At 50.8% G+C, this 25802-nt stretch overlaps 1 protein-coding gene across 1 annotated transcript; it reads left to right on the top strand.

Moving 5' to 3' along the window:
* The first annotated feature begins 14464 nt into the window (after nucleotides 1-14464).
* Nucleotides 14465-16957, top strand: FOXA2 (forkhead box A2). Its single transcript, XM_064276453.1, has 2 exons — nucleotides 14465-14638; nucleotides 15650-16957. The coding sequence occupies exons 1-2, from the start codon at nucleotides 14552-14554 to the stop codon at nucleotides 16955-16957; spliced, it is 1395 nt and encodes a 464-aa protein (XP_064132523.1). The 5' UTR covers nucleotides 14465-14551.
* Nucleotides 16958-25802: the final 8845 nt, after the last annotated feature.

The raw sequence follows: 25802 nt of genomic DNA on the forward strand, positions 1-25802 counted from the left end.
GCTCTATAGGGCAGAGTAGAACCGCCCCATAGGGTTTCCGAGGAGCAGCTGGTGGATTTGAACTGCCCACTTTTTGGTTAGCAGCTAAGCTCTTAACCACTGCCCACTGTGCCACCAAGACTCTCTCTCTATATATACATATATATATATACATATATATATATACTTCACTGGTTTAGCTTCTCTGGAAAACCCAGACTAAGAAAGCCCTTCAGAGTTGCCTAGGGTTCAGATGAGATGGCCCAGCCTTCATACACTCTCAAGATCAGTGTGTAGGCAGCCCAGGAAGGGCCACAGCCTCAGGGAAGATGCTCTGTGCAGCTAAGACATCTCCAAAGGGGCTGACAGCTGAGGGCAGCCTGTCTTTGGCACTCCAGTGGCCGAGCAACGTGTCCTTCCTTGAAGGGGGACTCGGGGTGCTTCACAGTGCCTGCCAGAGTCGTGGTCCTGAGTCCAACCTTTCTGCTCGCCACACTGTTGAAAGAATAATCACCCCAAACCCATACCTGGGCTTGTCTCCCCTGCTCAAAACCCGCCGTGGCCCCCCTCTCCTCAAGAAAAGAGGCTGACTTTGCAGCCTGCAGGCTCCTCCGGCCAACGCCTTCTCCCATGGTCTGTCACCATTCCCTGGAGGCTCCTTCCCCAATGCCCTTCACAGCCACTGCTTCCTGCCTTTGCAGTGGAATTTCCCTCCCCGTGGGAGCCTTCCTCCCTTTCAGTGCTGCAAACTCTTCCTTCTCCCCTATGGATTGGCCTTAAATGTTGTTTCTTTGGGCAGAAGGCACCTCAGCTCTTCCTATCCAAGGAAGAGAGTACTGCTGCTACCTCAAGGTGCTACCTCCTGCTGCTGCAGTAACCACATTGCATTGTGTTTGTACTTGTTTCTGGCACATTCCTACCCTGTGAACACCTTGAAGCCATTTCTTGTGGCCCATGAGCTGTGAACAGGAGGAACACTTGTGATTCAGTCCGTGTTTGCTGGATGAATATTGGCTGAATGGCTCCAGGATGGATGGAGAAAGGTGAAATACCCCTTTAAATGCGAGCTCAGTCCAGAATTAGTCTTCACTCCCATCACACATGTGACAAGAAATGAAAAGACTGAGAGTTGTGTCAAGAGCTTAGGATCACAGAATTAATGAGATTGCAAGCAAGGGAGAACTGGGTCCATCATGGCTCCCACATACTGCAGCCCAAAGTGAAGGGGCTTAGAGCAAGAAGACACTTGACCACCATCTTGACTGGGACTGCTGGTGTTTGGGTTTTTTGGTGCTGTCAGAGATATTTTAGCATAACTATAAAGACATACATAACTCAAGACTACATTCTCTTTATAAAAAAAAAAATAAGAAATTACAGATAAGGTCAAAAAGAAAAAAGGTCAAAGTCCCCGTTAATGTCCCCTCATTCCAGTCTTTTCCCTTTCCTCACCAGAGGTAACCATTACAGCTGTGGCGCAGATCTTTCCAGACTCTCTGTGCATTAAAGGAACACCTTCATGTGCATAAATACATGCAAGAATATCCACTGCAGTACTGTTTATAACAGCAAAACTGTGCAATCCTCCTAGAACAAACGTAGAATGCCGGTACTCTACAAAAACAAAGCAAAACACCCACTGCTGTCAGGTTAATTCCAACTCACTACCAAAAAAACTCCCCTCAATTCCATTTTTGCTGTTTGAGCTTGGACCTTTCAGTAGTCTTTTGCTTTCAACAACCACCACCTATGGGTCTTCATCAGAGGCCTGCCCTTGGGCTACGGAGCCATGTGTGCATGTGTACATGTGTGCGTGTGTATGTGTGTGTGTGTGTGTGTTTACAAAGAAATAGAGGAACCTGGGCCAGGGGGATCCTTAAACAATGACTAGTGCAGGGGTGTGAAAGCTCCAGCAACCTTGCCTTGGGTTGGGACAAACACTTAGGCCTCAATAACACCCTAAAGCCCCTGCAGAATCAGGGTGAAGCTCCTTTCTGTGGGTCTTTGCTCAGATGGCTCTCTTGCTTGGCTTCTCCACGTCCCCTATCTTGAGCCTCAAATCCCTGACTGAGTTCCCTGGGATCAACTCCTCAATGTGTCATTTGCACAGAAGTCTTCCTCTCATCCTGCTTCTGGGGAACTCACCAGACGCTTCCTAGGTCAACAACAGAAGATCTACAATACAATATAATAGTAGATTGACAAAAGAACTATGAGCTATGTATACTACACTGAAGTTAAAAATAAAAGGTCATTCTTCATGTGTTAACACGGGATGATCCAAAGACACACTTCTGTGTGGGAAAAGCAAGGTGAAAAATGACATGTGTGCTAAAATGCTATTTAAGGAAAATAATACTACTGAGCAATGCTATTGGGGAGGGAAATGGTGAAGACTCTTCCCCCAGCACACTCTCCTGCTCCTGTGCCAGGTTTGCAGCCTGTTTCTTTCTGCTTTGCTAATCAGTAAACAAGGAGCTGCTGACCTTGGGGAAACTCTGTTCCCATCCATCAACTAGACACATTCCTTGAAAAAGGTGAGAGTTTTGGTTGTTTAGTTTTTTAATCAATAAGAGCAAGGTTTCCTTTTTTTAAAAAAAAAAAAACAAGTGCCTAAGTTGATCAGCTTAAGAGAAGGAGACCTTCCAGTTTACCTGAAATGAATACAAGCAAAAGTTTTTGTTTTGTTTGTTTGTTTTAACCTAATGGTTGAAACTTGGCAAAGAAGGTGTCACCCCAGAGCAGATCCACCAGGTTGGTCTGAAGACCAGTCATGGCACCAGCATGGGAGAACAGTGCAGGCTCGCTCTGGCAGCCTAGAGTCCTTCTGGAAAGAGGGAAGAAGGAGACCTTGGCTGGGTTTGGGTCACCTGAGAGAGAGCCTCATGTGGATGGAAGATGGCCTTACAGGTGGGAGAGAACAAGAAGTATAGAGACTGTGACCAGAGCAGGAATCAGGAAAACAAGTGTTCACAGCACATCACTGGGGAGGCAGACTGGGAGCTACAGAACCATCTGAAGCTGAGCCTTCCTGGACTAGCAAATCTCGGGAAGGGATTGGGAAAAAAAAAAAAAAAAAAAACAGCTTTAGCCTGGTGTTGGTGGTAAAGAGTTTAGAAAGAATTGGAACTAGGGAGAGGTTGGGGGTTCTCGCCAGCAGGAAAAATTAGATTCTGCATTTAACCTTCAAAGGGTAGGAAGGGAAAGCTACAAAACCGCAAAGGCTAGCTCTTTGCTAAGAAGAGGGTAGAAGGGTAATCCTGGAGCAGTCATTGGCCCAGAGCTCAGCTCATCTCTTACATCATTCTAGATGCAAGACTGGTCTTTTCAAACAAGTGGTGTCATCTTGAGCAAATAGAGTTGTTTGAGTGTGGCCCATGTAACACACCTCCCCCTGGGCAGAATGGTGGGAGCCACGTGGGCTCTTGGGCATTGCAAGCCCAGGCAGCATGGCAGCAAGAGAATGAAGCACGCGGGGCTGGGTAGTGTGGTGGAGCCAACACAGAGGCCTAGAAGGCCCAGTGGCAGAGGCTTGGGAGATCCTGTGCAGGGGTCTTCCCACAGGCAAGGCAAGGCCCAAGGAGCCCTGGAACTAAATTGCTGCCATAGCCCACTAATGGGCTATCTACTGAAGTTTAAAAAACACTTGCCTAGAATGTATTGTGATCTCATTTTATCCCTCCAAAACCAGTGCTCACAGGTGAACTGTTTTTAAATCATAGGCACACAGCACCAGTCCTCGTGTGCTTCCACCCGCCTATCCATCCATCCACCTACCCCATCTACCAGCCATGTATCCATTCAATTAATATTTATTAGCACACAGAAGTTGAACCAATCTTATGGTCTGGTTTCTCCTTATCAGGAGCCAGCGCTGTCTCATCAACCCGCTGCTCTCGAGATGGAAAAGCTCAAATCATCAAACTGTGCAAGGAGTCAGTAAATGACAGGTGGAAGCCCTAGAAACACCCAACAGAGCAATTAAAAATGGTTCTAGAGCTGACATCTTTGGGCATGAACACTCTTCCACCTCCCCCCACCCCCCCGCACCAAATCTTCCTTCAGACAGTGAAGACTGCAAATAAAACAAGCAAAAAAGATAAGTGAAAACGGTCCCTGCCTCCTTTTGAGATGTCAGCATTGGTGGTCTCAGGAAGCATGCAAATGGAACAGGGGAATGAAGAAAACTGAAATCACAATGCCATTCCCATAGACTCTCCCTTCTGGCTTCTGAATTTGTTGTGAGTCCTGCTAACCATGACCACAGGCTGTTTAAAATTGCACCGTTTGCCTTATTTAATTTTCTTCTGCAGTCATAAATATTAATTAAGTTAAACCACACAGAGCCTGCATTTCAATCCTTTCACTTCCCAAGGACCATAGGCAATTAAGAACCACAGCAATTTAAGGACTAGCTGGGTCTTTAAGTCTGTCCTGTGACATATATTTTTTAAATTTTTTAATTAGGTCGGATTTACTAAATCTCAGTGGCTTCTTTTTCCTACCTCACTTCTTCCGGCCTGTGGGTGTTCTTGATTTGATTCTTTACTTACAAATATGTTGTACGCTTCTGCAGAACAGGGAACTGACTCGTTTTCTCTTAGAGTAATAAGGACCAGAAACATTTGTGAGCAGAGTTTCAGACATCCAGTGGCAAGGACTGTACCTTTCAGTGCCTGGTTGTTTACTACCGTTTAATGACAAAAACAGAATTGTAAAAAATAAAGAATATATAAAGTAAAAAGAGTAAGTCCTTTTCCAGCCCTCCCAAGCCGCAAATACTGGGGGGTCTCATGGTGCTAACAGGTTGATGTGGAGCCTCCAGATTTTTTCTATGCACAGACAAACAGGCTCAGGGCTTATTTTTACAAACATGAAGTCAGATGACACACAGTCTGTAACTCTTTAACCCTTCATTGTAAATGGATATCCTTCTATTTGATTTCGTAGAGATTTATCTCATCTTTTGTAACAGCTGCAAATATCCTATAACAAAAATGGGTTATTATTTGTTTAACCATCTTCCAGAGTTAAAATCCTGAGCATCCTGTAGGTAAACTATACAAGCAACATGCATGCACACATGCACACATGATGCTAATAACCTGAAAACTCTACCCATGAGCATTTTCTTTCCACCCAGATTTCTGATAACTTCTGGAGAGGGTAGCGGCAGTTCAACCGCCGAATTCTCACCTCTATGGTCGAGACCCACATTTGACTCCCGGCCAATGTACCTCATGTAGAGGCAACACGCATCTGTCAGCGGAGGCGTGCATGTTGCTATGATGCTGGAGAGCTTCAGTGGAGCTTCCAGAGTAAGATGGACTAAGAAGAAAGACCTGGCAATTCACTACTGAAAATCAGCCAGTGAATCGCAATGGTTCGATCCTGTTGTGCATGGGATCACCGTGAGTCAGGGGCCAACTCCATGGCAAATAACAACAAACAAAAGATGCGTTTGTGAAAGGGGAGGAAATTATAAAGTGGAAACAGGTCAAGATTCAGGTCAAAAGACTTGAGCTGGGACCAAAAGGGCTGGGCACCTGAGGCAGGCCCTCACGTCTCTCACAGCTTCCGCAGCCATAAAACACGCTCGTACCTGTGAAAGGGCTGTGTGAGCCGCCAAGTCTGATGGGAATATCAGCTGTCACCGTGACAGCTCTTTACTCTCTAGAGCTAAGTCAGCTGGGGGTGGGGAGTTCCTGAGGAATGAACACAGAGAAAGAAGTCTCTATTTCTAAACTTAACATGTTAAGAGGGAGGGAAAAAGTGAAAGAAACAGGGATGAAAAGATACAGCTGTCAGAAGAGTGCGGCGGCGGGTTGTTGCCTCTCGTCTTGGTGAGATGCTCCCTAACCGTGAGGACTGGGGAGTCTGTGTTGGGTCTGAGAGGCGGAGCTCCCCGCCACTACCAGGCGTTCCCCACATTAGCATCTACTTAGCACTTTATTTTGAAGACTTAAAAGCATGATTTTACCCGGTTTTACTCTTACAGGGAACATCTAAACTCTCAAGATTTTGGAAGGTCTGGACCTATTAAGACTCTGGTGAACATTATGTAGCTCTTATGTCATATTTTTCATATAATATTAAATCGCCACTCAAAGTCAGATGGCGTATTTCAATCCTTTAGTCTAACAGAGGCATCTATGTGATTATTTAGTACCTGAGTGTTAAAGAAACAACTGCAAAAGAAGTTTGTGTTTTATATCCATTTCCATCCAGGGATCTCAAAGCTTACTGGAATTTCCTCACCAGCTTTGTCATCCTCAATCCATATTGCTTTAAAACCAGGCAGACAGATTAAGCACTTGATCTAAAGTTTTTATCGTTTCTACATTAATTCTCCATGCGCATATATAAATGTGATAGAAATAAGAATTTGACCACCAAAAAATATATTTATTTGTACATATTTCCCCTCACTTTTAGTTGTCCTTCCGAGGGAAAGAAGGCATCCTCTCCAGAACGAATGCCTCATTTAAATGCCTACAAAGAGAAACAAGATGTAGCTATCCATGGTGTTACAAATAGAATTGGCGTTAAGGAAATTCCTCCCACCTTTGAGGGTCAGATTTTAATTCCTAAATGGCTCCTCTTAAGTAAGGTGGAGAATGTTTGGGAAACAGAGCAGTTACATTTTCTAACAGGGGGGTTATTCTGGTATCCTCTGTTGGCTGGGTTTAATTACTCCTGGTAATACTCCTTTCTCAGGGATCTGGCAGGAGGTGCCGGTTCAGGACACGGTCAAGCTTTGCCAAAGAATACTCCCATCTCAGGTGCCCTTGTTCCTTGCCCAGGTCTTTTAAAGAAGGGAAATCCAAACCCCATCTGAAACTCTGCGAAGAGGAATTTCCTTGTCGTCTTCTCTTCTTTTCGATCTTTCTATTTTGTTTCTGAAGTGCATATGAGAATCAATGAGGAGCCTCGGGAGTGATTGGGACAGGCTTAGTCCAGTTCATTTCCCTTTTCAATGCCAGGCCCGGAGCTGCATTTCAGGTGAGCCCAGCACCAAGCTGGGGCTTCTTTCTGAAGGAGAACATTTAAGAGGGCCTCCATTTCCAATGCTAAGCACAGCTGCTGAAGCACCGCTCAGGCAGATGTATGCTGCTTGGAGAACGAAAGGGTCTACGTTGCAAGCTATTAATCACCATAGATCCCCCTTTCCACCCTATTCAATCAGGGAGGTCCCAGTCTAGGGAAAACAGCACCCAAGAGGGGAGGTGGGCCAAACTAACAATGGGGGGGAGCACCTGGCAGGACACCCTCACTGCCCTGCCTACACCACCCCCATTCCTTTCCTGGCAAAGTGGATTAGCCCAGGCCTCTCAAACTTTTATGTGCAAGCCAGTCACCTGGGGATCCTGTTAAAATGCAGATTCTACTCAGGAGGTCTGCGTAGGACCCCAGATCTGCTTCTAAGGAGCTCACAGGTGTCGCCCATGCTGCTGGTTGTTTTTTTCAAAGTGGAAAGAAAGTTAAATGGCTGGCAAGGAGCATCCTACAAAAGGACTGCAGTGCAGCCTCAGCATGGTGGGAATTGGGGAGCTGGTGGGGAGCTGGAGGCTCAGCCTCGGCCCTCCTCCACCTGCCAGAGTGGCAGGAAGTCGCAAATACAGGGTCCAGGTGCTGAAACCAATTAGTATCATTTGTTCATTAAGAAGAAGCTCCTCCCCAAAGGACTGGCCCATACCTGAGGACCTTGTCCTCGACACACAAATTTCATGCTCTCATCTCCCTGCACACCCTTCCTCCATCCCAGCCTTCAGGGCTGCCCTCCTTTGAAACACGGACCCTGCACCATTTGAGTTGGCCAAGAAATTCGGAAGCCTGTGTGCTTGGGAGGGTGAGACTTGCTGAGCAGTGTGTCTGCGGATGCTGTGGGGGTGTGCCAGAGAACTGACAAACTGATGGATCTACAGTGCTCATTCTATCAAATCCCATCTCCCCATGCAGTGAAGAAGAGACCGCAAAATGAGCCAGAGAAGGAGGTCTTTAAGGCTTATCTACTCATTCAACCTGAGTCAGCATCATTTGTGAGTTTGCCAGAACAATACCAAGCCCCTCCCCAGACCTGCTAAATCAGAATCTGCATTTTAACAAGGTGCCCAGGGGGATTCCTGTGCACAGAAAAGTCTGAGGGGCGGTCCCAGGCCTAGTTAATTTACCCCAATCTAAGTGGGTCTCTGTTACTGTCATCTGGTACCCCTCAGCAGCCTCCCTGAAGGGAGTTCCACAATTCCTCCTCTGGGATTACTTTGGGAAGTAAAGTCTACAAACAACTAATACAGACCTGTATTTCACAAACACTACAGAGCTGAGGGTCAGATGCTGTTCTCTAGCTGCAGGACAAGACTCTCAAATCAACACCCACAACTGCCACCACATCTCTGCTACCTACATCCCTCTTCACCTCCCAAAGTCAGAACCCTTGAATATCATTTGATGGAAAAACTGCTACTATAGAGACATGACAGATGGTAGTGGGACAGGATTGGACCACTAGTCTTCCTGGTCTTGCCAGAACCATTCTGCTGACTTCAGGCTGACTACTTGCAAAGAATTAAGCTTTGGTTTTCATATTAACTCTGGGCTCAGACAGGCAGAACATTTCACCCGGGTACATAGAAGATGTATCTCCCAGCAGATAGACTGATTTTGGAAGGTTCTCCATTGGAATGAAATTTCAGCACTTGGAAATCTCTGGGTCATGGGTTGGAAGGAGCCTTGAAGACATGTAGAGGCTGGAACCTGTGACAGAATAAGAGAGAAAAAAGAAGTAAAAGAGGAAAACAGTCTTAATCTCCATAAGCACTTGCCTTTGCCTATTTCTATCATGCTGAATCCCCACCATTTGAACATAGAATGAACTCCCACCATCTAAGCATAGTAAGTGCTCACTAAATATTTGCTGAGTGGATCAAGAATATATGAACTTTGCTTCATTCTCAATGCTTAACATGAAAGTAGATTATATATAGTTCCTTTTTCTTTACAAAGAGCCCCTGTATCACTTTGAGATGGAAGCAAGAAGTAAATGAGCCTTTATTAACACACACAAGACTGAAAACTCAGGCCAAGCCAACCTCTTACTGATTTCCACACGTGCTTCATCCTTTCATACTTATTGAAAATATATTTATTTATCCAAATAAGTAACCAGTAGCTCATAGATCTAATCTTATCAACTTCTTAATTCTCTCCCTGTGTAAAGCAAAGGATTCCTGAGACAAAATGTCCGCAGTCTGATTCTTCAGAAAGTCTATGACTCCCATTCTTAACAAAATGTACTGAGATCCCTCCCACCCTCAAGAATAACATCCAAATGTGTAAAAAAGCTCTCAGGGCCACAGGTGTACATGCATCTAGTTCAGGCAGCCCTCAAAGAGGAAGGAGTTTATTCCCACTCAAACTGGCATGCTATTTTGCTACTAAAAGTTGTTATTTTTTAATTTTTATCTCTTCCAATAATTTTAATTGCCTGCTACAATAGTCCCACATACCAAAAATGTGCTAAAAACTCAAGAATACCGGAAATATTTGTGAAACCACCGTAAACTCGAATAGGCAGAGCAGTTATCTTCTACCCAGACCAACCACAGATGGGAATGGAGTCAGCGACTCCTGCTAAACGCGACCACTGAGAAAGTAGCTACAAGATGACCAATCCATAACTAAACCACAACCTTCCCAACACCACAACAATCAAATTATACTTGCATAGAGAAACCCCCCAAAAGCCAAACTCACTGCCATGTAGTCGATTCAGACTCATAATGACCCTGTAAGTTAGAGTAGAACTGTCCCATAGGGTTTCCAAGGCTGTAATCTTTACTGAACCAGATTGTCACATCTTTCTCCCACAGAGTGGCTTTCAGTTAGCAGGCAAGCGCTTAACCACCACACCACCAGGTCTCCTGGGTAGAGAAAGAGGTCAAAAACTCATCTTAACTCCCCTGCCCAGTCTTTATCCTTTTTTCCGTTCAGTGTGCCATGGCCACAGGGAAGTCACTACCACCCTGTGGTTGGCATGAATATTCCTTCTCTTACTGCCTCAACTCAAGGAAGAGCACAGTCCATCCTGACACAGGTAAGAAAAACAATTTTGCTTTGCTTTTCATAACTCAAACCTTTGTCACTTTGGATGGTGGCTTTGCTGATCTCCTTTCAAGTGTACAGAATTAAATGAATATTTGTAAAAGTTATTCTGCCAAAGTTTCCATGACATCAGATCTAACATTATTAATATTTACCATAAAATAATGGAAAATAATGCAATAATAATGATATAAAATGATACAATCATATTGTATCATACTGTAGGCAAGTATAGATTGAAGACATAAATCTACCATCCAAACACAGCTAGGCATATCAACAATGCCTTTATTTATTTTGTTTTATCATTATTTATCATTTTTTATTTCCCCTATTTTCCTGCGCATCTTGCACAAGACAGGTATATTGTATGTAGGTGTTGAACTTAACACGTCGTATCTTGCTTCTCACACACTCTTATCATCAGTTTCTTGCGTTTTTGCAGAAGTCTGAGACATACCGAATCTTTTTTTCATCCTTTACATAAATCTCCTATGCGATGTTCTCAACAAATTACATTGTCATTTGCCTGCTCCAAAACAGCTAGTATTTTGATCATCACAGAGCTGTGAAAGCCAACTAAAAAAAATGTTGATGGTCTGATTTTTTTAAACTAAATTTCAGAAATAACAACAGCCCACCAGCAGAAAGTGAAATGTTGATTGCAACCTTTGGCACACGTATATGCCTTTTCTTTAACAGAGATTTAGGGTTCACCCTAAGAATTATCCCCTGTGAATGAGGATTTCTACCAACTCAGAAGCTTATTTAAAACTAAAATGTAAACTCTTACAATACTTTGTTAAGTCTCCTTTCCACCTCCCCTGCCTTAATCTCACCTGCAGACCTGCCTGGCAATGCCCTAAACAGGGCCACAGGAAACGCTGGCAAGAGCCTTCCTGCAATTTATACTCTGATTCCGAGTATTGATCAACCAGAATGGGGCTCTCCCCATCTCCGGATTGGATTGCAGGGGTTATCGCCCAGGAAAGTTGAGTTACTCCACTTTTTGAAGTCCATTCACCACCAGCTAATTTCAGATGTCAAAGAGAGCTCTAGAGAGAGAAGTCTTGCTCGGGGGCTCGGGATTAGAGTGTCATTTTCCCAGAGACAGCAGAAGAGGCCCGGATTTGAGCCCAGTCATAAGCCCCCTTTGAGGTTGGGGGCAACATGGGGAATGAAAACGTAGCGCTCATCTTAAGCACAGCTGTTGGTCAACTGAGGCTCTTTTACTAAAGAAACGAGGTAGCGCTGAGGGGAGAAAGAAAGGGGAAAAGCGGGCAAGGAAAAGGTTTTCCTAGGTGGGGTTAAAAATAATGGGGTTCGGTGGTGGTGGTCGGGGGGAGATCTGTTTGCAGCCCGAGTGACTGGAGAACTTTTTCCTGGAGAGAAACTCCAGGAGCAATTTACAGCATTCCAGCCTGAGGCTTTCGTGCCAGACGCTGTGAATAAACCTTTAGAAACCAGCAGGGCCTGGAAGGACCCGGGGGAATGTGCAGGGAGAGTTAGCGCCTCCCAAGACCTCCGCGCTGGGGAAGGAAAGCGAATCCCAAGCCATTCCAACGTCCCCTCGCTGGCCCGGACGGGCCAACAGGCCCTACCGGAGCCCTGTGCACCTTTTCGGGTGCAGGAGGCCAGCTTCGGTTTTTGCAGAACGATCGGGGGCTCCAAGGAAGTTCCAAAATCCCTCAGGTCGACCCAGAGAGCCAGGGAGAAGGCGCGGGGCGCCGGAGCTGCGGAGGTTGGGAGCGCGGGGTAGGGGGCATGCGGGTGGAGCCCACGGGCCAGGCAACCCACAGGGGGCGCGCTTTCACCGTGGAAGCCGGAGACCAGCACCCCGCGGAGCCCGAGGTCCCGCCGCGCAGGAGGCTGCGGGGCGAAAGGAGCTCGAGAGCTTCGCCCTATGGGACGGCAGCGCCCCTCCCGGAGCGGACTTCCGTTCCCGGATACAGTGGGACACACCGAACCTTCCTTCGCAAGTCCGCTGGGGAGTTCCTGCGCGCCCTTTTGCTTGTGGAATCATTTCAAGAATTATGTTTTCAATAAAGAGCTAAAAGAGCAGGGGGTTGGGGGATGTATACGCTCACACTCGCACACCCACGCGCACAGACTAGGTCAACCGAGTACTCTGAGTTTTCAATTCCAGAAACAACGGAAAGCTGTGGTTGCTTCGAGGGGTGGTTTGTTGTTTTGACGTTTATTTTCTACGCAGTGTGAGAAGCACCGTGGTTCTGTAGGAGACATTACAGTTGTTAGGCGCCCTCGGGTTGATTTTCCAGTGGCAGGGGTTGTTTTGTCGCGTGCATGCGTGAATATGCGTGTGTGTGTGTGTGTGCGCGCGCGCGTGGCTGCGTTTCTGCCCTGACTTGCGCAGAAAGCTTTGAAAAATAGGCGACTTTTCTTTTGGGCTCCAATGGGCATCCGTCTTTCCCAAACCCTCGGGAGAGCAGGGAAGTTGTCCCTGCCCAAGCTCGGGGTCCAAGGGCAGATGCTGGGTATCAGGTCCCTTTGGCTCCCTCCGTGTGTACTCCTCTACATCCACGACCCGCGTGTACGCCCCACACAGACTTCCGCAATGCACCGTTCTAGGAACCCTCAGCACTCTAGGGTGCCGGGCCCACGGCGTTACAGGAGAGGCAGACCTTGGCTTTGGGGGATTCTGCCCTGGCCCTCGCTCAGTGGGTCTGTTAACACCTTGGTTATGAATTGGCCAAACCATCGGCGTTTCCGCAGCAACGGGAGCCGCCAGTGGCTGCATCTTGGGTCCAAAGCGATGCAGGCCCAGAGGCCAGGGCTTGGGCCTGGGCTAGAAGGAGGGGGGCTTACTCTGCATCTGTGGCTCCCTCTTCCCTTTCCAGCCTGCCCCTCGCCCAGTGCTGCTGCTCTCAACGCTCAGTAATCTCCCACTTGCCTCTGTCCTCTGGCACCCTTCACCCCAGCCAGCTCCAGGGCCTTAGGTCCCGGGCCCACCATTTCCGAGGGGGAGGGGGAAGAGGAAGGGCTGGATCCCCAGGCCTAGCCAGAATTTCAGAACCATGAGCTTCCACATCTACACACCTGTAACACCCTTCCCCTCCAAGTCTGGGTTCACAGAGGTCTTGGTGGCCGACCCAGGACAATGACAATTTTTGGACCCAGGAAGTGGGAGGGGGGATAAAAGAGAAGCCTACGATTGCTGGGATTTCTAATTTTTATAAAACAGTCCCTCTGGAGCGCTGAAAGGACAGAGACCCTCCTGAAATCGATCTCACAGGTTCCAATACCAATTCTCTTACGCCTCTTCCCCAACCTCCCGCCCTGTTTGTTTCAGTTACGAAATGCTGTGGGCACCTCAGTCGTGACTGAAAAGTAACCTTGAAACACGCCGAACTGAATGTCAGAGACAAATCGCAGCCTCCCAACCGTCGGCTGCAGCTGGCAGAGCTCCCGCGGGCTGGCGGCGGCTCCGTGCCTCGCCTGAGGCCGGCCTGGAAGGCCGAAAGCCGAAGCGGCCGGCCAGTGCGCGCCGCGAGCTCCTGCCGAGGCCACGACGGATCTCAGCTGTAACTGGGAGGGGCTTTTCCGGAGCCACGGCAGCCAAGGTAAAGGCGTGTGCAGTTTTTCTAAATAAAACAGAGCTTTGCAAATTGGCTCTGTCACCCTTTGATGTTTTCTCTCTGGGAAGGCTCACCAAGAGGGAAGAAACCCGGGATAAGTAAATCCGACTTTTACCAAACTCTTTTTTTTTTTTTTTCCTCGGGAGGGGAAGAGGGGCGCGGAAGCCACTCGCACCCTCGGACGCACACGCTCGGGCTCTCGGCATTGGGAGCCCAGCGGAGTCAGAGCTCTAGGCTGCTCCTGGGTGGCCCCCTCCCAGGTCCCTTCCCAGTTCCAGAAGTCCCCAGGGGCCCGGAGTATACACAGGCGACCGCGGAGCTCCGCGCGCCTGCAGCCCGCCGCGCTCCCCTCTACACCGCACGCGGGGCAGGTGCGGGAGCCGGCGGGCTCCTTTCACCTAGGTGTGAGCTGATTATTCAAATGGGCTGCCGGGGTCTGGGGATTGGAGGCCGCCCCGGCGCGCCGCGCTATATCACCCGGCGCCCACGTCACTGCGGCACTTGTCCGCTCCGCCGGCCGCACCTCCTCCTCCTTCTCCGCCCGCCCCGCCCGCGCGCGCTTCCCGCCGCCTCCAGGCAGCTGGGCGGCACTGCCCACTCGGCCTCCACCCGGCAGCCGGCGAGCGCAGCGGCGGCGGCGGCGGGCGCTCCCTCCCAGCAGCGGGGCTCGGCTCGGCCTCCGCCCCTGCGAGGCCCCCTCCTCCCGCCCACGTCCAACTACCGCCTCCGGCCGCGGAGAGAGGGAGTGGAGCCGCGAGCAAGGAACAAGAGGAGGGAGGGAGGGACGGTGCCGCGCTGATTTTTTTTTTTTAAAGAGGGTGGGGGTGCGGGGGACTGCTTGGTCGTTTGTTGTGGCTGTTAAATTTTAAACTGCCATGCACTCGGCTTCCAGTATGCTGGGAGCGGTGAAGATGGAAGGGCACGAGCCGTCCGACTGGAGCAGCTACTATGCCGAGCCCGAGGTAGGCACTGCTTCGTCCGGCGAGCAGCGGGGCGGCGGCGTGTGCGCGTTCCCCAACTCGGAACCGCTTCCCCGCTGGCCCCAGCCCCCGCCCCCAGCTGCTCTGGGCACCCTCCTTTACCTCCCTCGTTCGACTCAAATGGGTCTCTTTTTTATACGACACACTGTTAGCCTTGAGATAATATTAACTTTGTGATCAAATATTGACTTGCGGCGCCTCCAAATCCTCTTCGTGGCCGAGCCACACACTATCCTAACAGAGTTCTGTTTGGCAGCGCGCGGCTGGGGAGGGGTTGGGAGGTCGGCCGGAGAGGGGGTGGGGAACTGAGTGGAGAAGGAGGGTAGGAGCTGGGGAGAGAGGTAGAGCAAAGAGGCAAAGAAGCAGGAACAAAAAAGGAAAGTTCGTGGCTCCAAAGCCCAGCCGCGTGTTGTTCAGTTCGTGGTCCCCACTATACCCCCATCCAATGACTCGGGCTAGCCCCAGACTCCACGCAGGCACTGCGTTTCAGTTCCCCCGGCCCAGGGAGGGGGCCCCGGGAGGAAGGTCGGGCCGAGGGGCGCCTGGGACAGTCTCCGCTTGAGGCCGCCCCTGGAGCCCTGTGCTGTGTCCCGCAGGTCGTTCACTGGAGCCGAAGGTGGCTTCCCGAAATTCCGGGCCGGGGCCCCGGTTCTCTCTGCTGGCAGGAGAGTTTGAGAGTCTCTGGGGCGGGGAGAGATCTCGGATGCTTGGCTTGGGCGTGCTCCTGAGGACCCCTGTTGTAGAATCTGGGCGAGGCGCAGAAGGGCTAGGAAAGGTCCGCCAGCACAGAGCAGTAGCCGGCTCAGCACTTTCCCAATGGTGATCCCGGCGCGCGCTGAGGCAAGGGACTCGGCGCCTGGGACGGCGACCCGAGAGAAGGGCTTCCGGAGGCCTCCCCAAGGCGGGGGCCCCCGCTAGCGGGAGGTTGGGAGGTCAGGGCACGCTGGAGCTGCGGTGCTAACCTGTGCGCCACCCTCCCGGCTGTATCCGCAGGGTTACTCCTCCGTGAGCAACATGAACGCCGGCCTGGGGATGAACGGCATGAACACCTACATGAGCATGTCGGCGGCCGCCATGGGCAGCGGCTCCGGCAACATGAGCACCGGCTCCATGAACATGTCTTCGTACGTGGGCGCCGGCATGAGCCCGTCCCTGGCAGGCATGTCCCCCGGCGCGGGCGCCATGGCGGGCATGGGCGGCTCTGCCGGGGCGCCCGGCGTGGCGGGCATGGGGCCGCACCTGAGTCCAAGCCTGAGTCCGCTCGGTGGGCAAGCGGCTGGAGCCATGGGCGGCCTGGCCCCTTATGCCAACATGAACTCCATGAGCCCCATGTACGGGCAGGCCGGCCTGAGCCGCGCGCGCGACCCCAAGACTTACCGGCGCAGCTACACGCACGCCAAGCCGCCCTACTCGTACATCTCGCTCATCACCATGGCCATCCAGCAGAGCCCCAACAAGATGCTGACGTTGAGCGAGATCTACCAGTGGATCATGGACCTTTTTCCCTTCTACCGGCAGAACCAGCAGCGCTGGCAGAACTCTATCCGCCACTCGCTCTCCTTCAACGACTGCTTCCTCAAAGTGCCGCGCTCGCCCGACAAGCCCGGCAAAGGCTCCTTCTGGACCCTGCATCCTGACTCGGGCAACATGTTCGAGAACGGCTGCTACCTGCGCCGCCAGAAACGCTTCAAGTGCGAGAAGCAGCTGGCTTTGAAGGAGGCCGCGGGCGCGTCGGGTGGGAGCAAGAAGGCGGCCGCCGGGACCCAAGCCTCTCAGGGTCAGCTTGGGGAGGCCGCCGGGCCGGCCTCCGAGACTCCGGCGGGCACCGAGTCGCCCCACTCGAGCGCTTCCCCATGCCAGGAGCACAAGAGAGGGGCCCTGGGGGAGCTAAAGGGGACGCCGGCCGCAGCGCTGAGCCCCCCGGAGCCAGCGCCCTCACCAGGGCAGCAGCAGCAGCAGGCCGCAGCCCACCTGCTGGGCCCGCCCCATCATCCGGGCCTGCCCCCCGAGGCCCACCTTAAGCCGGAACACCACTATGCCTTCAACCACCCCTTCTCCATCAACAACCTCATGTCCTCGGAGCAACAACACCACCACAGCCACCACCACCACCAGCCCCACAAAATGGACCTGAAGGCCTATGAACAGGTGATGCACTACCCCGGCTACGGTTCTCCCATGCCTGGCAGCCTGGCCATGGGCCCGGTCACGAACAAAGCGGGCCTGGATGCCTCACCTCTGGCCGCAGACACCTCCTACTACCAGGGGGTGTACTCCCGGCCCATTATGAACTCCTCTTAAGAAGGGCCGCAGGCCTGGTTGGCTGTGGCAGCCCAGGAGCAAGGATAGGAAAAGGATGAAAGGGGGTTGAGACTTTGGGGAGGAGGTGTTGGACAGGTGGGTGGGGAAGGAATCCATTACACCCCTCACCCCAGGACAACAGCCTCCCCTCACCCTCCGCAGCCCTTCCCTCCCAAACAGATGGGCCAAAGGGATACCTATCATTCCATATAAGGAGGGAAAGGGGAAAAGATAAAAACTAAAAAAAAAACAAAAAAACAAAATACCCTCCGTTTTCCACTACTGTGTAGGCTCCTGCTTCTTGAAGCGCCTGCAGATTGACTTTTTGTTGTCGTTGTTGTCCTCCATTGCTGTCATTGCAGGCAAGTCTTACTTAAAAAAAAAAAATTGTGTGAGTGATTCGGTGTAAAACCACGTAGTTTTAACAGAGAACCAGAGTTGTACTATTGTTTAAAAAAAAAAAAATGATGTAAGGGCCTGTTGTAAATGACCAAGAAAAAGCAAAAATGCATTTCCATTCTTGACACGGTGAAATCCAGGTCTGGGGTCTGATTAATTTATGGTTTCTGTGTGCTTTATTTATGGCTAATAAATGTGTATTCTGGCCATCGGGCCAGAGAGCCACAAATCTATATTAAAGTGTTATTACCAGTTTTATCCCTTGAATCTTTTCCTCAAGGTTATTCTTCCCCCTTTGGCTGACTTAAAACAAACAGGTCTGGAAATTATTTAGAGGAAGAGGTAGGCAGGCTCTGGCTAGTTGCAGATTTTATTTTATTGGGGGTGTGCTGCTTTTCCCAACATTCGATCTTTAACATTTTCAGACATAGCAAAGTTGAAAAAACTTTACAGTGAACACGCACTGACCCATCTTCCCAGCTCTAGAGTTAGTGTTTCTCTATACTTGCTCTGTCATGTAACTGCCCAGCTATTCACCACTCCGTCAATCAAGGCATCTTACTTTTTTTTTTTTTAATTCATTTCAAAGTTGCAGACATTAGTATACTTGTCCGGTAACCCTTTAGCATGTGTACCATCAACCAGAGCTCAGTGTTCTTTACGGTTCCTTTTACATTCTGAGGTAAACTACATTCAAATGGATGGACTGTCCTGGGGTTGATGCAGGCTTGTTTTTAAAAGCCTGGAGAAAACCCCTCTCCACAAATCTGAGTTCTCCACAGGGAGGGCTCCACTGGACCGTTTGAAGGTATACTGGTGTTAAGGCCCCAGGGTTTCTTTTCTGGGGAGAAGTCTGGATTGCATGTGTTTCGGCTGCCAGTCCAATCTCAGGCCTCCCTTCAAGTGAGTGGCCTACACTGGGTTTGCAAACTCCTGGTGCAGCGCTTTGCCTCTTCACCACTGCCTCTCTGTGCTCCTTCATCCTCCTGTGGAGACCCCACCTGAACCCCACAGCCTCAGTCCTCTGTCTACTCCCCCTGACCCTCCACTTCCCTCCCTCACCCAGGTGTCCTGCTAGTCTTGCTGCAGCCCGGAAGTAGTGAGGCTGCTGGTAGCAAGCCCTCCACCACCTGGTCTGGGGAAACATGTAGAAGGCTTTCTTCTGAAATTGATGTTAAAACATAGGTCAGAGTGATGAGCCAAATCTCCTTTCGAAAATAAGGTATCTGTGAGGGTGGGTGGAGGTCAGGGAGGTTTCAGGCACCGGTTTCACGAGGCTATGAGCAGCGTAGCCAGATCCCAGGGCCTGGTGACTTGCTCCCCTTCCCCCTCCCCACACCCTTGTGCCTTTGCAAAACATCCTGTCCTCCCAGGAAGGTCAGGCTGGCAAGCTGGGGGTGAGCACCTAGGGGATGAGTGGGTATTTCGTGAGTCTTAAAGGAAAATCCAAAAGGATAAAGACCCAGAATAAACTCTTACACATCCGGCTGCCTCTTCCAGACCTCCTAGGGGTCTTAAATTTGCAATCAACAGCCATGGAAGCCCCTGCAGGCAGGGCCCTGCGCCGAGGGGAGCCGGCGTTGGCTTTGCCCTGGGCATTTGCTGGGCTGCAAGCTGGCTGGGCGAGGGAAGGAGCCAGTGGCAGTCAGTGCCCTGCGAAATAGGGGCTCCTCCCGTCCTCTCAGCTAGCTCGCAGGTCTCGAGGCCAGGACTTTTTGCCTCAGGTTCCTGTGCCCATGTTCCTGTTCCCCTTTCTAGGTCTTTGGGCTTCTCATCCATCCGAACCTGGAGGGTTCCCGCTGCACCCCAGCCCTGGAGACCGCCTCTCCATAGCCCTCTGCCACCTTGCAGGGTCTCTGCCTTCCCAAACCCTGGCCTTCCCATGCGCTTGAAGGGGGTTTGCGCCTCATCTCCTCCCCTCACCCCTCCAAATCCCTTCTTAGCTGGCCACATTGTCCCGCAGAACACAAGGAAGAGAAATGGGGGGGGGGGGGAATCCGGAGGCTGCGGCCAGCAATCAGGGCCATTTCTCCCCCTGGCGAGGACACACACGTCGTGAGCCCGGCCTGAAATGTGTTTCATTACCACATAAAAGGCTCCCGTGGCGAAGGAGCCTAGAGGCAGGCCCGGGGACTGAGGGGGACAATGGGCGCTGAAAGCGCTGCTCTAACCTGCTATGTTTCCTATCGTACGCCCATTGTGCCAGGGTCGTTTTAAACTACTTAGCGCACCCCCCTCAACTGATCCGGACCGATAAGATACAGTTCTGTCCGAATACATTAAAAGGCTGGCGGGGAGCGGGACGCTTTCGGAGGCTTTTCTGCGAGTCCAGTGTCGTCTTTTGCTCCCCCTCCCCGAGGCCCTGGCCCTCCCCCCTGCTCCGCCGACTAGCACACCGCTCGCCCGCCGCCCGCCGCCCCAGGTCTACGTGTTGTGGGGAGCAGCCTTTCTCCTCCCCCTCCTTGCTTTTTCTTCCTTTACCCTGCTCCTTCTGCGCGCGGGTTTAAGCAACCGTGATCTGTGAATAAACAAAGTCAGTAAACAACCGAAAAAAACACTCTAGATCCGAATTCCAGGAGGGTAAACTTTCCATGCCACGTCACACTTCAGCAAATTTGCACAGATATTATATTGCCTCCCCCTCCTTTATTATCCCCCCCCTTTTTTTGCTGGGATCCCATTGTACTCAACTGAATTTTATAACGCTGATCGATATCTTGGTAAAATATTCATTTTTAAACTAGCGGGCAGTGAAATCTTTGCTTTGTGTGCTAAAGTCAACAGTCGCTCGGTCTGAGCTCAAATAAATGCCGGGATGCCTCGGCTCGGAGCAGTCGGCCTCCTCCCTCCAAGCGCTGGACGGTCGCCGCCGCCGCCGCCACCCTGCGCAGGTAGGAGCGCGCCCACTCGGGTCCGCACCCAGCTCCCGCGGCAGCGTCTGTGCTCCTCCCCGCCTCTCGCCAGTGTTTCACCCTTCCTGGGGCTCCAATGCCGGGTTGGGTGGGGAGGAGGGGGTATTTCTTACTAAACCAGTGAGGAACCTGTGGCGTGGAGGGTGGAGGATTACCTTTTGCTGGGGATTTTAGAGAATGAAGGTGTGGGAGGATGAGGGGGCAAAGAATTACAAACTCAGACTGAGTCTAGTATCGAAGCACAGTTGGAGAGGCATTTAGAGGGGCCCCAAGGCTGAGGAGGTTGCTACCGAAAGCCAGGACAGATCCCTGCAGCTGTTCGGGGGCCGGGGAGTCGATCTGAAGGCCGCTTGCTTCCCAAGGACAGTGGCAGGGTGGGAGGAAACGCGCCTTTGGACTTAGAGTCTGGGGTGGGGGTCAGCAGGAAACTGCCTGCGTGGTGCCGGGTGGCCCGAGAGGCAAAGGCCCGAGTGTGGCAGCGCCCACCCCACAACACGCACCGGGTGGCGTCCAGTGTGGCGCCTCCCCGGGCACGGGTCAGGCCGCGGCGATGGTGGGTCGGCGCCACGCGGGGTCACATGGTGCACACTGCCTGAAAGCCGCTGCGTTTGGAAATCTCCCTTTCCCAGAATAGGGAGAACGTTCACTCTCGCTCCAGGCAGCATCTGGTGGCCCATAGGCACAGCCGCGCACGGTCGCAGGCGTTCTTGAGGTTTCTGGGTTAAGAGCTGGGAACACAATGAAAAGACGGAAACGGGTCGCCAGGTCATTTATAACCTAATTTTCCCTGCAACCGAGTCGACTCTTTTCCTAGGGGTCCCCTTGCCGCCGCTGGCCCTGGCAGGGGCGCGCTCTGGAGCGCTAGACTTGCGCGCTGTGGAGCCCTAGGATGCGAGTTCGAAGCACAGAACAGTACAGACTGTGTTTATCCTCCGCCCGCCGGGAGGCGCGGTGTCGGAAAACAACTGGTAGTGCTGCTGCTTCCTCTTGAAACCTCAGGATCCTCGGCTTTCAAGGGTAGGGTATGGGCAAGGTGTCTCTCCCAACGGATCTACAAGGTGCCTCCACTCCAAAATCTGCATTCCCCTGGGGCTGTTGCTTTAAACGCCTGGAAATGAGGCGTGGTGGCCCGCGGACTCGGTTATTCTGGGTATTTCACTGGGCAGTGAGAAGCGCTAGGTGCCCGGCCCATCAAAATGGCCCGCCACTCCCAATTGGAAAACTCTACTGCGCCGCAACCACCAGATCCCGAACCCAAGCGGGCAGAAATTGGTTTCAGTGTTTGGCAAGGTCACTGTTTTGTGGACCCCTGCTTGTGTGGGTTGTTGTGAATCGGAGCCGACTCCACCGCAAAGTATTTGCTTTTTTTTTTTTTTTTTTTGCGTGTGTGGAGACCTGACTGCCCATTTTCCTCCTTCCTTGGCTGGGGAGCGAGACCGTAGCCCTCCGAGACCTGGCTCCGGCTCGTGTGGCTGGTTATCTCCCCTGAACAAGATGGACCGCCTGCAGGACACTTGGCGCGGCTAATCGTTTTTAAATAATTAATGCTTCCCGGTTCCGCTGGTAATGCGCGCCTTGTATCGGTCAATTACTTGTCATTAGATGAGCGTCGCCCCACGGCCTTCTCGCAGGCCTTTGATGGCGCCAGGTCACCCAGCCCAGCCCACTCCACGGCCGAATTAAAAGGTGTCCGGCCTTTGAGAGCCGGGTGCGGAGTAGCAGAGTTTTGAAAGGAAAACCCTCACTGAAGAGATGTAATCTTCCAAATGGCCAATTTAAACTCCTGATCTTTATCGCCCGCCTTCGCCTGGCTTTATAAAGGGGAGTTGCTTCTTCCGTGCTTTGGGGGCCTTTTAAAGTGGGGTGGTGCAGGAGAAGAGAGAGAAAAAAAAGCCTAATGGAGCATGAGGGGAGGCGTTTGGCCCAGGAGGTCCCCGGCGGCACCGCGGGTGACTGGTTTTCTTAGGGGCAGCGGCTTCGTTCTAGGCCTATGGAGCCAGGAGGTCCACGGGGCTGGGGAGGGGGGTGGGGGACTCTGAGGCAAGGTCTTCAGGAGTATGTAGACACAAGCCGTGGGAGAAAGTGGTCCTGGCCTTTCTGGCTGTGGATCTTCACCCTGCAAGAGGAGGAAACTTTTCCGAAGTCCCCCACCACCACAGGCCTGATGTTGCATGGCAGTAGGCTAAAATACCCTCAAACTTGGAGGCACCAACTCCTGCCACAGAGAAGACACCCCCCCCCAACACACACACATACACACAGTCTCTAGCCTGGGGCTCAAGTCTGCTGACCCAGCTGTGGCAGTAGAAAGAAGTTTCAGACCCCAAGTGCCCTGGCTCAACACCATGGCAACCCTGCCAGCCAAGGGTTGATGGGGTAGAAATAAATTAGGAAGAAAAACAACCCCCAAAGTTTGCAATTACACCTAATTACACCTCTTGTTGCTTTCTTCTCCTGGACAAGTTTTTATTTTACAGTAAGTCAAGATCTGCGGACCTCAGGCACCTTTTAGGCAAAACGAAGCACTGTATCTTTAACCTTCTATGACTGCAAAGACATTTTGATTTTACGGTAAACTTCGAATCTCCAATTTCTTACAGCCTCTACCCCAGGACTGGCTTTCTTCTGAGAAAAGGAGAAAAGAAGAGATCGGGGGTGGGGATGAGAAGAGATAAAGAGGAACAGGGAAGAAAAAATGGATGGAGAAAAGTAGACCCCGTGTGCCTGTGTGCCTGAGGAGCTGCTTGCTGAAGGTCTGGCTGCTCTTTCAGCCTCTGTCCCAGACACACATCCCTTCCTGGGCATGCCACACTCATCTGGGTTTTTTGAAAAATTCTTTTTTGTTGAGATGCACCGGATATGGGCACGATGCTACAGGCACCTCCAGAGATAGGCAAACAAAAATAGCATAGGCTCCATTCCCCAGCCCCTGGCCAGCCTCTTTTCCCTTTGACAAGACTCCTGGTGAGTTCCCCAGCTTTGAGCACCCCAGGGGTTGCCTCGGAAGCCTAAATCCTGTGCATCTTCCCCATTCTGCTCACCGCCTTCCTGCCCGCTCTCTTATCCTTTTCTCCTTTCTTCTTTAAAACAATCATGTGTGTCTCCCAGCCCCCTCCCCCATTGTATCTGTTGATGACCTAACACGCTCACACCAAAAGCCACACACAGAAAACCAACAACGTGGGATGAGGGGGAGAGCAATTATGACTGGAGCTAACAAGCGGGGAACACCCAAGTTGAAGCCGGCTGTCTCCTGGGAGACTGACGGAGGCTCACTTTACAAGCTGTCATTCCGAGGGGTCCCTATTGCCAGACTGGAGGTGGTTCTGAGTCTCCCCTCCCCCTCATTCCCTGCACCTTTGGGCATAGTCCACATCTTTTATATATCCTCAGCAGAAGAAGCTGCCACCTTGTGCCACAGTCCTGCTCACCAATAGCTAGGGAGGAAAGGGTGGTTTTACAGAGCATGGTCACCAAATGAAGGCACTCTTTCTTCTCCTCATCTCCACTGCAGTATGCTTGTTTTTTACATTAGTGGTCATTCTTCAGCCCTCATTGTTGACAGCGACTGGTCAGATGTCATTGTCACTCCCCCTCCCTCAGGAGGCTTGAATTAAAAGGCATTGATTTACTTGCCCTTTCCATTTCTCTCATTCTCATACTCTCTCTCTCTCTCTCGTCCTTTACTCCTGGATAGCTGAGAGGGCTGGAAAAAAACTGCACAAATTAAGTCACATTCATTCATGCAAAGCTAGAGGTCTCGTGTTCAACCAGGGCAAGTGCCTGGGGGTGAACCCCCTCTTTAAGTTAATTTGGAGGCAGCAGAATTCCCAGCAATGACAGGATACCATGCCAGCAATACCGTTTTTATTTGACCTAAACCTCATCAAAGCAACCAAGGGGAGAAATTCCGTGTCACAAACATACGTGTGAGGGAAAACACTTGAGTGTGATGCACTTTAGAGCTTTGGAATGATAGCTATTGCTGTCTTTCATTGTGCTTGTTCAAAAGCGCTCACTTCCACCTGCTGCAATGGTTGAGGACTACATTTTTTTCAGAAGCAAATCAGCTTTTCCATTTTTTCATTATTTGAAAAGATGAAAACAGAGGTTGAAGAATCAGCAGGGATGCTTTAAGGCCATGGTGAGTCTGACCCCAGCAAATCAAAATTGGATACATGAGTGTAAACCTCGACTTGCTATTTCGTTAGAAATATTATCTCAATTTCATTATTCCTTCTCTTTGGACAAAGCTGACATAAGTATACAATGGATTTGTATTGGTAAATTTTTGCTCACTTAAACAAAAGTATAATATTCCTAATTTGAAGGCACAAATGTACAAAGTTTATTACTTAAAAAAATAAAACATAATCTCAGGAGATGTTTGGGGAATAAGGCTTGGAAGGAGCAAAGGCGTGGGGTGGAGAATTGGGCTAGGAGATGATTTTATAAAGTTTCCTGTGAAGGAATGGGATGATATGACAGCTAGAGGAGGACTGGGTCTTAGTGAGCGCTGCATGATGGTCAGAGGCATTTTGGCAAAGAAATCTGGATGTCAACATGTGCACACGCTGGTATAAAATATGCAAATCTCAAACTTTCTGCTTGCTTTACGTGGTAAATTTCAATCTAAGAAGCTGAAAATAAATGAGACCAGTTGCCCTATATACCTTCCACTGGGTCTGCAATTCTGAGTTACACTATACACATTAAATTGAACTGCTCATACACAGAAAGAAGTCATAACTTCGACAACTATATGCCTTGCTCTTCTCCCTTCTACCCAGAAAAATAGGTCTGTTTCCATCTTAGTGGTCCTCATCTTGCCCCCCTTACAAACATCCCTCCATCTCTTTTCTTTATCTCAACTGTATTAAGTCCTGACTGCCACTGACTGGGTTCTGTACATGCCAAGCACCAGGCAAGGTGTCCTCGTGAACATCATCTCCTTTAAGCCGCACCATCTCCATGGGTAGTTGTTAGAATTTAGGGCATGGACCTGGGGGCTGAGAGAAGTCAGGCAACTTGCTCCAGGTGGCGGGAGCTCAAGTCTTTGAACCCTAAGTTCTTTCAACTTCTCTAGGCGTCATATGACTCTGGAGCACAGACCCAGAGCAGCGGAATGCCTGCTTTTGCCAGAACCCCAGAGTTTGGGAAGTGAGCTACTGTTGGTAGATGGGGGAAGCCTGAGGTTTTAGAATAGGCTGGAGAGAAACCAGAAGGTCCCTGGGAGAGCAAGGCCCCCGTACCTTTGGAAGGATGGCAGAGACCTCAACTCTCATCCTAGTACAGGTTAGGGTGGATTGTCTTTAGGGTCCAGTGGAATTCTTATTTTCTTTTTTGGGGTAAGACAGAATTTCCATGAGACCGTGGTCCCTCAAAGTCAGGCCTGGGCCACACTCTCCTCCTCATTTAAACCTTGGGGGCGGGGGCGGGTAATGCTGGAAGAAAGGACAAAGACTCAGCAACTAAATGGCTCTCGCATTGTGATTAAACCAAAAACCCAGCCCGTTGCCGTCAAGTCGATTCTG

This window comes from Loxodonta africana, chromosome 24, assembly GCF_030014295.1.
Source record: "Loxodonta africana isolate mLoxAfr1 chromosome 24, mLoxAfr1.hap2, whole genome shotgun sequence".
Classification (NCBI taxonomy): domain Eukaryota; kingdom Metazoa; phylum Chordata; class Mammalia; order Proboscidea; family Elephantidae; genus Loxodonta; species Loxodonta africana.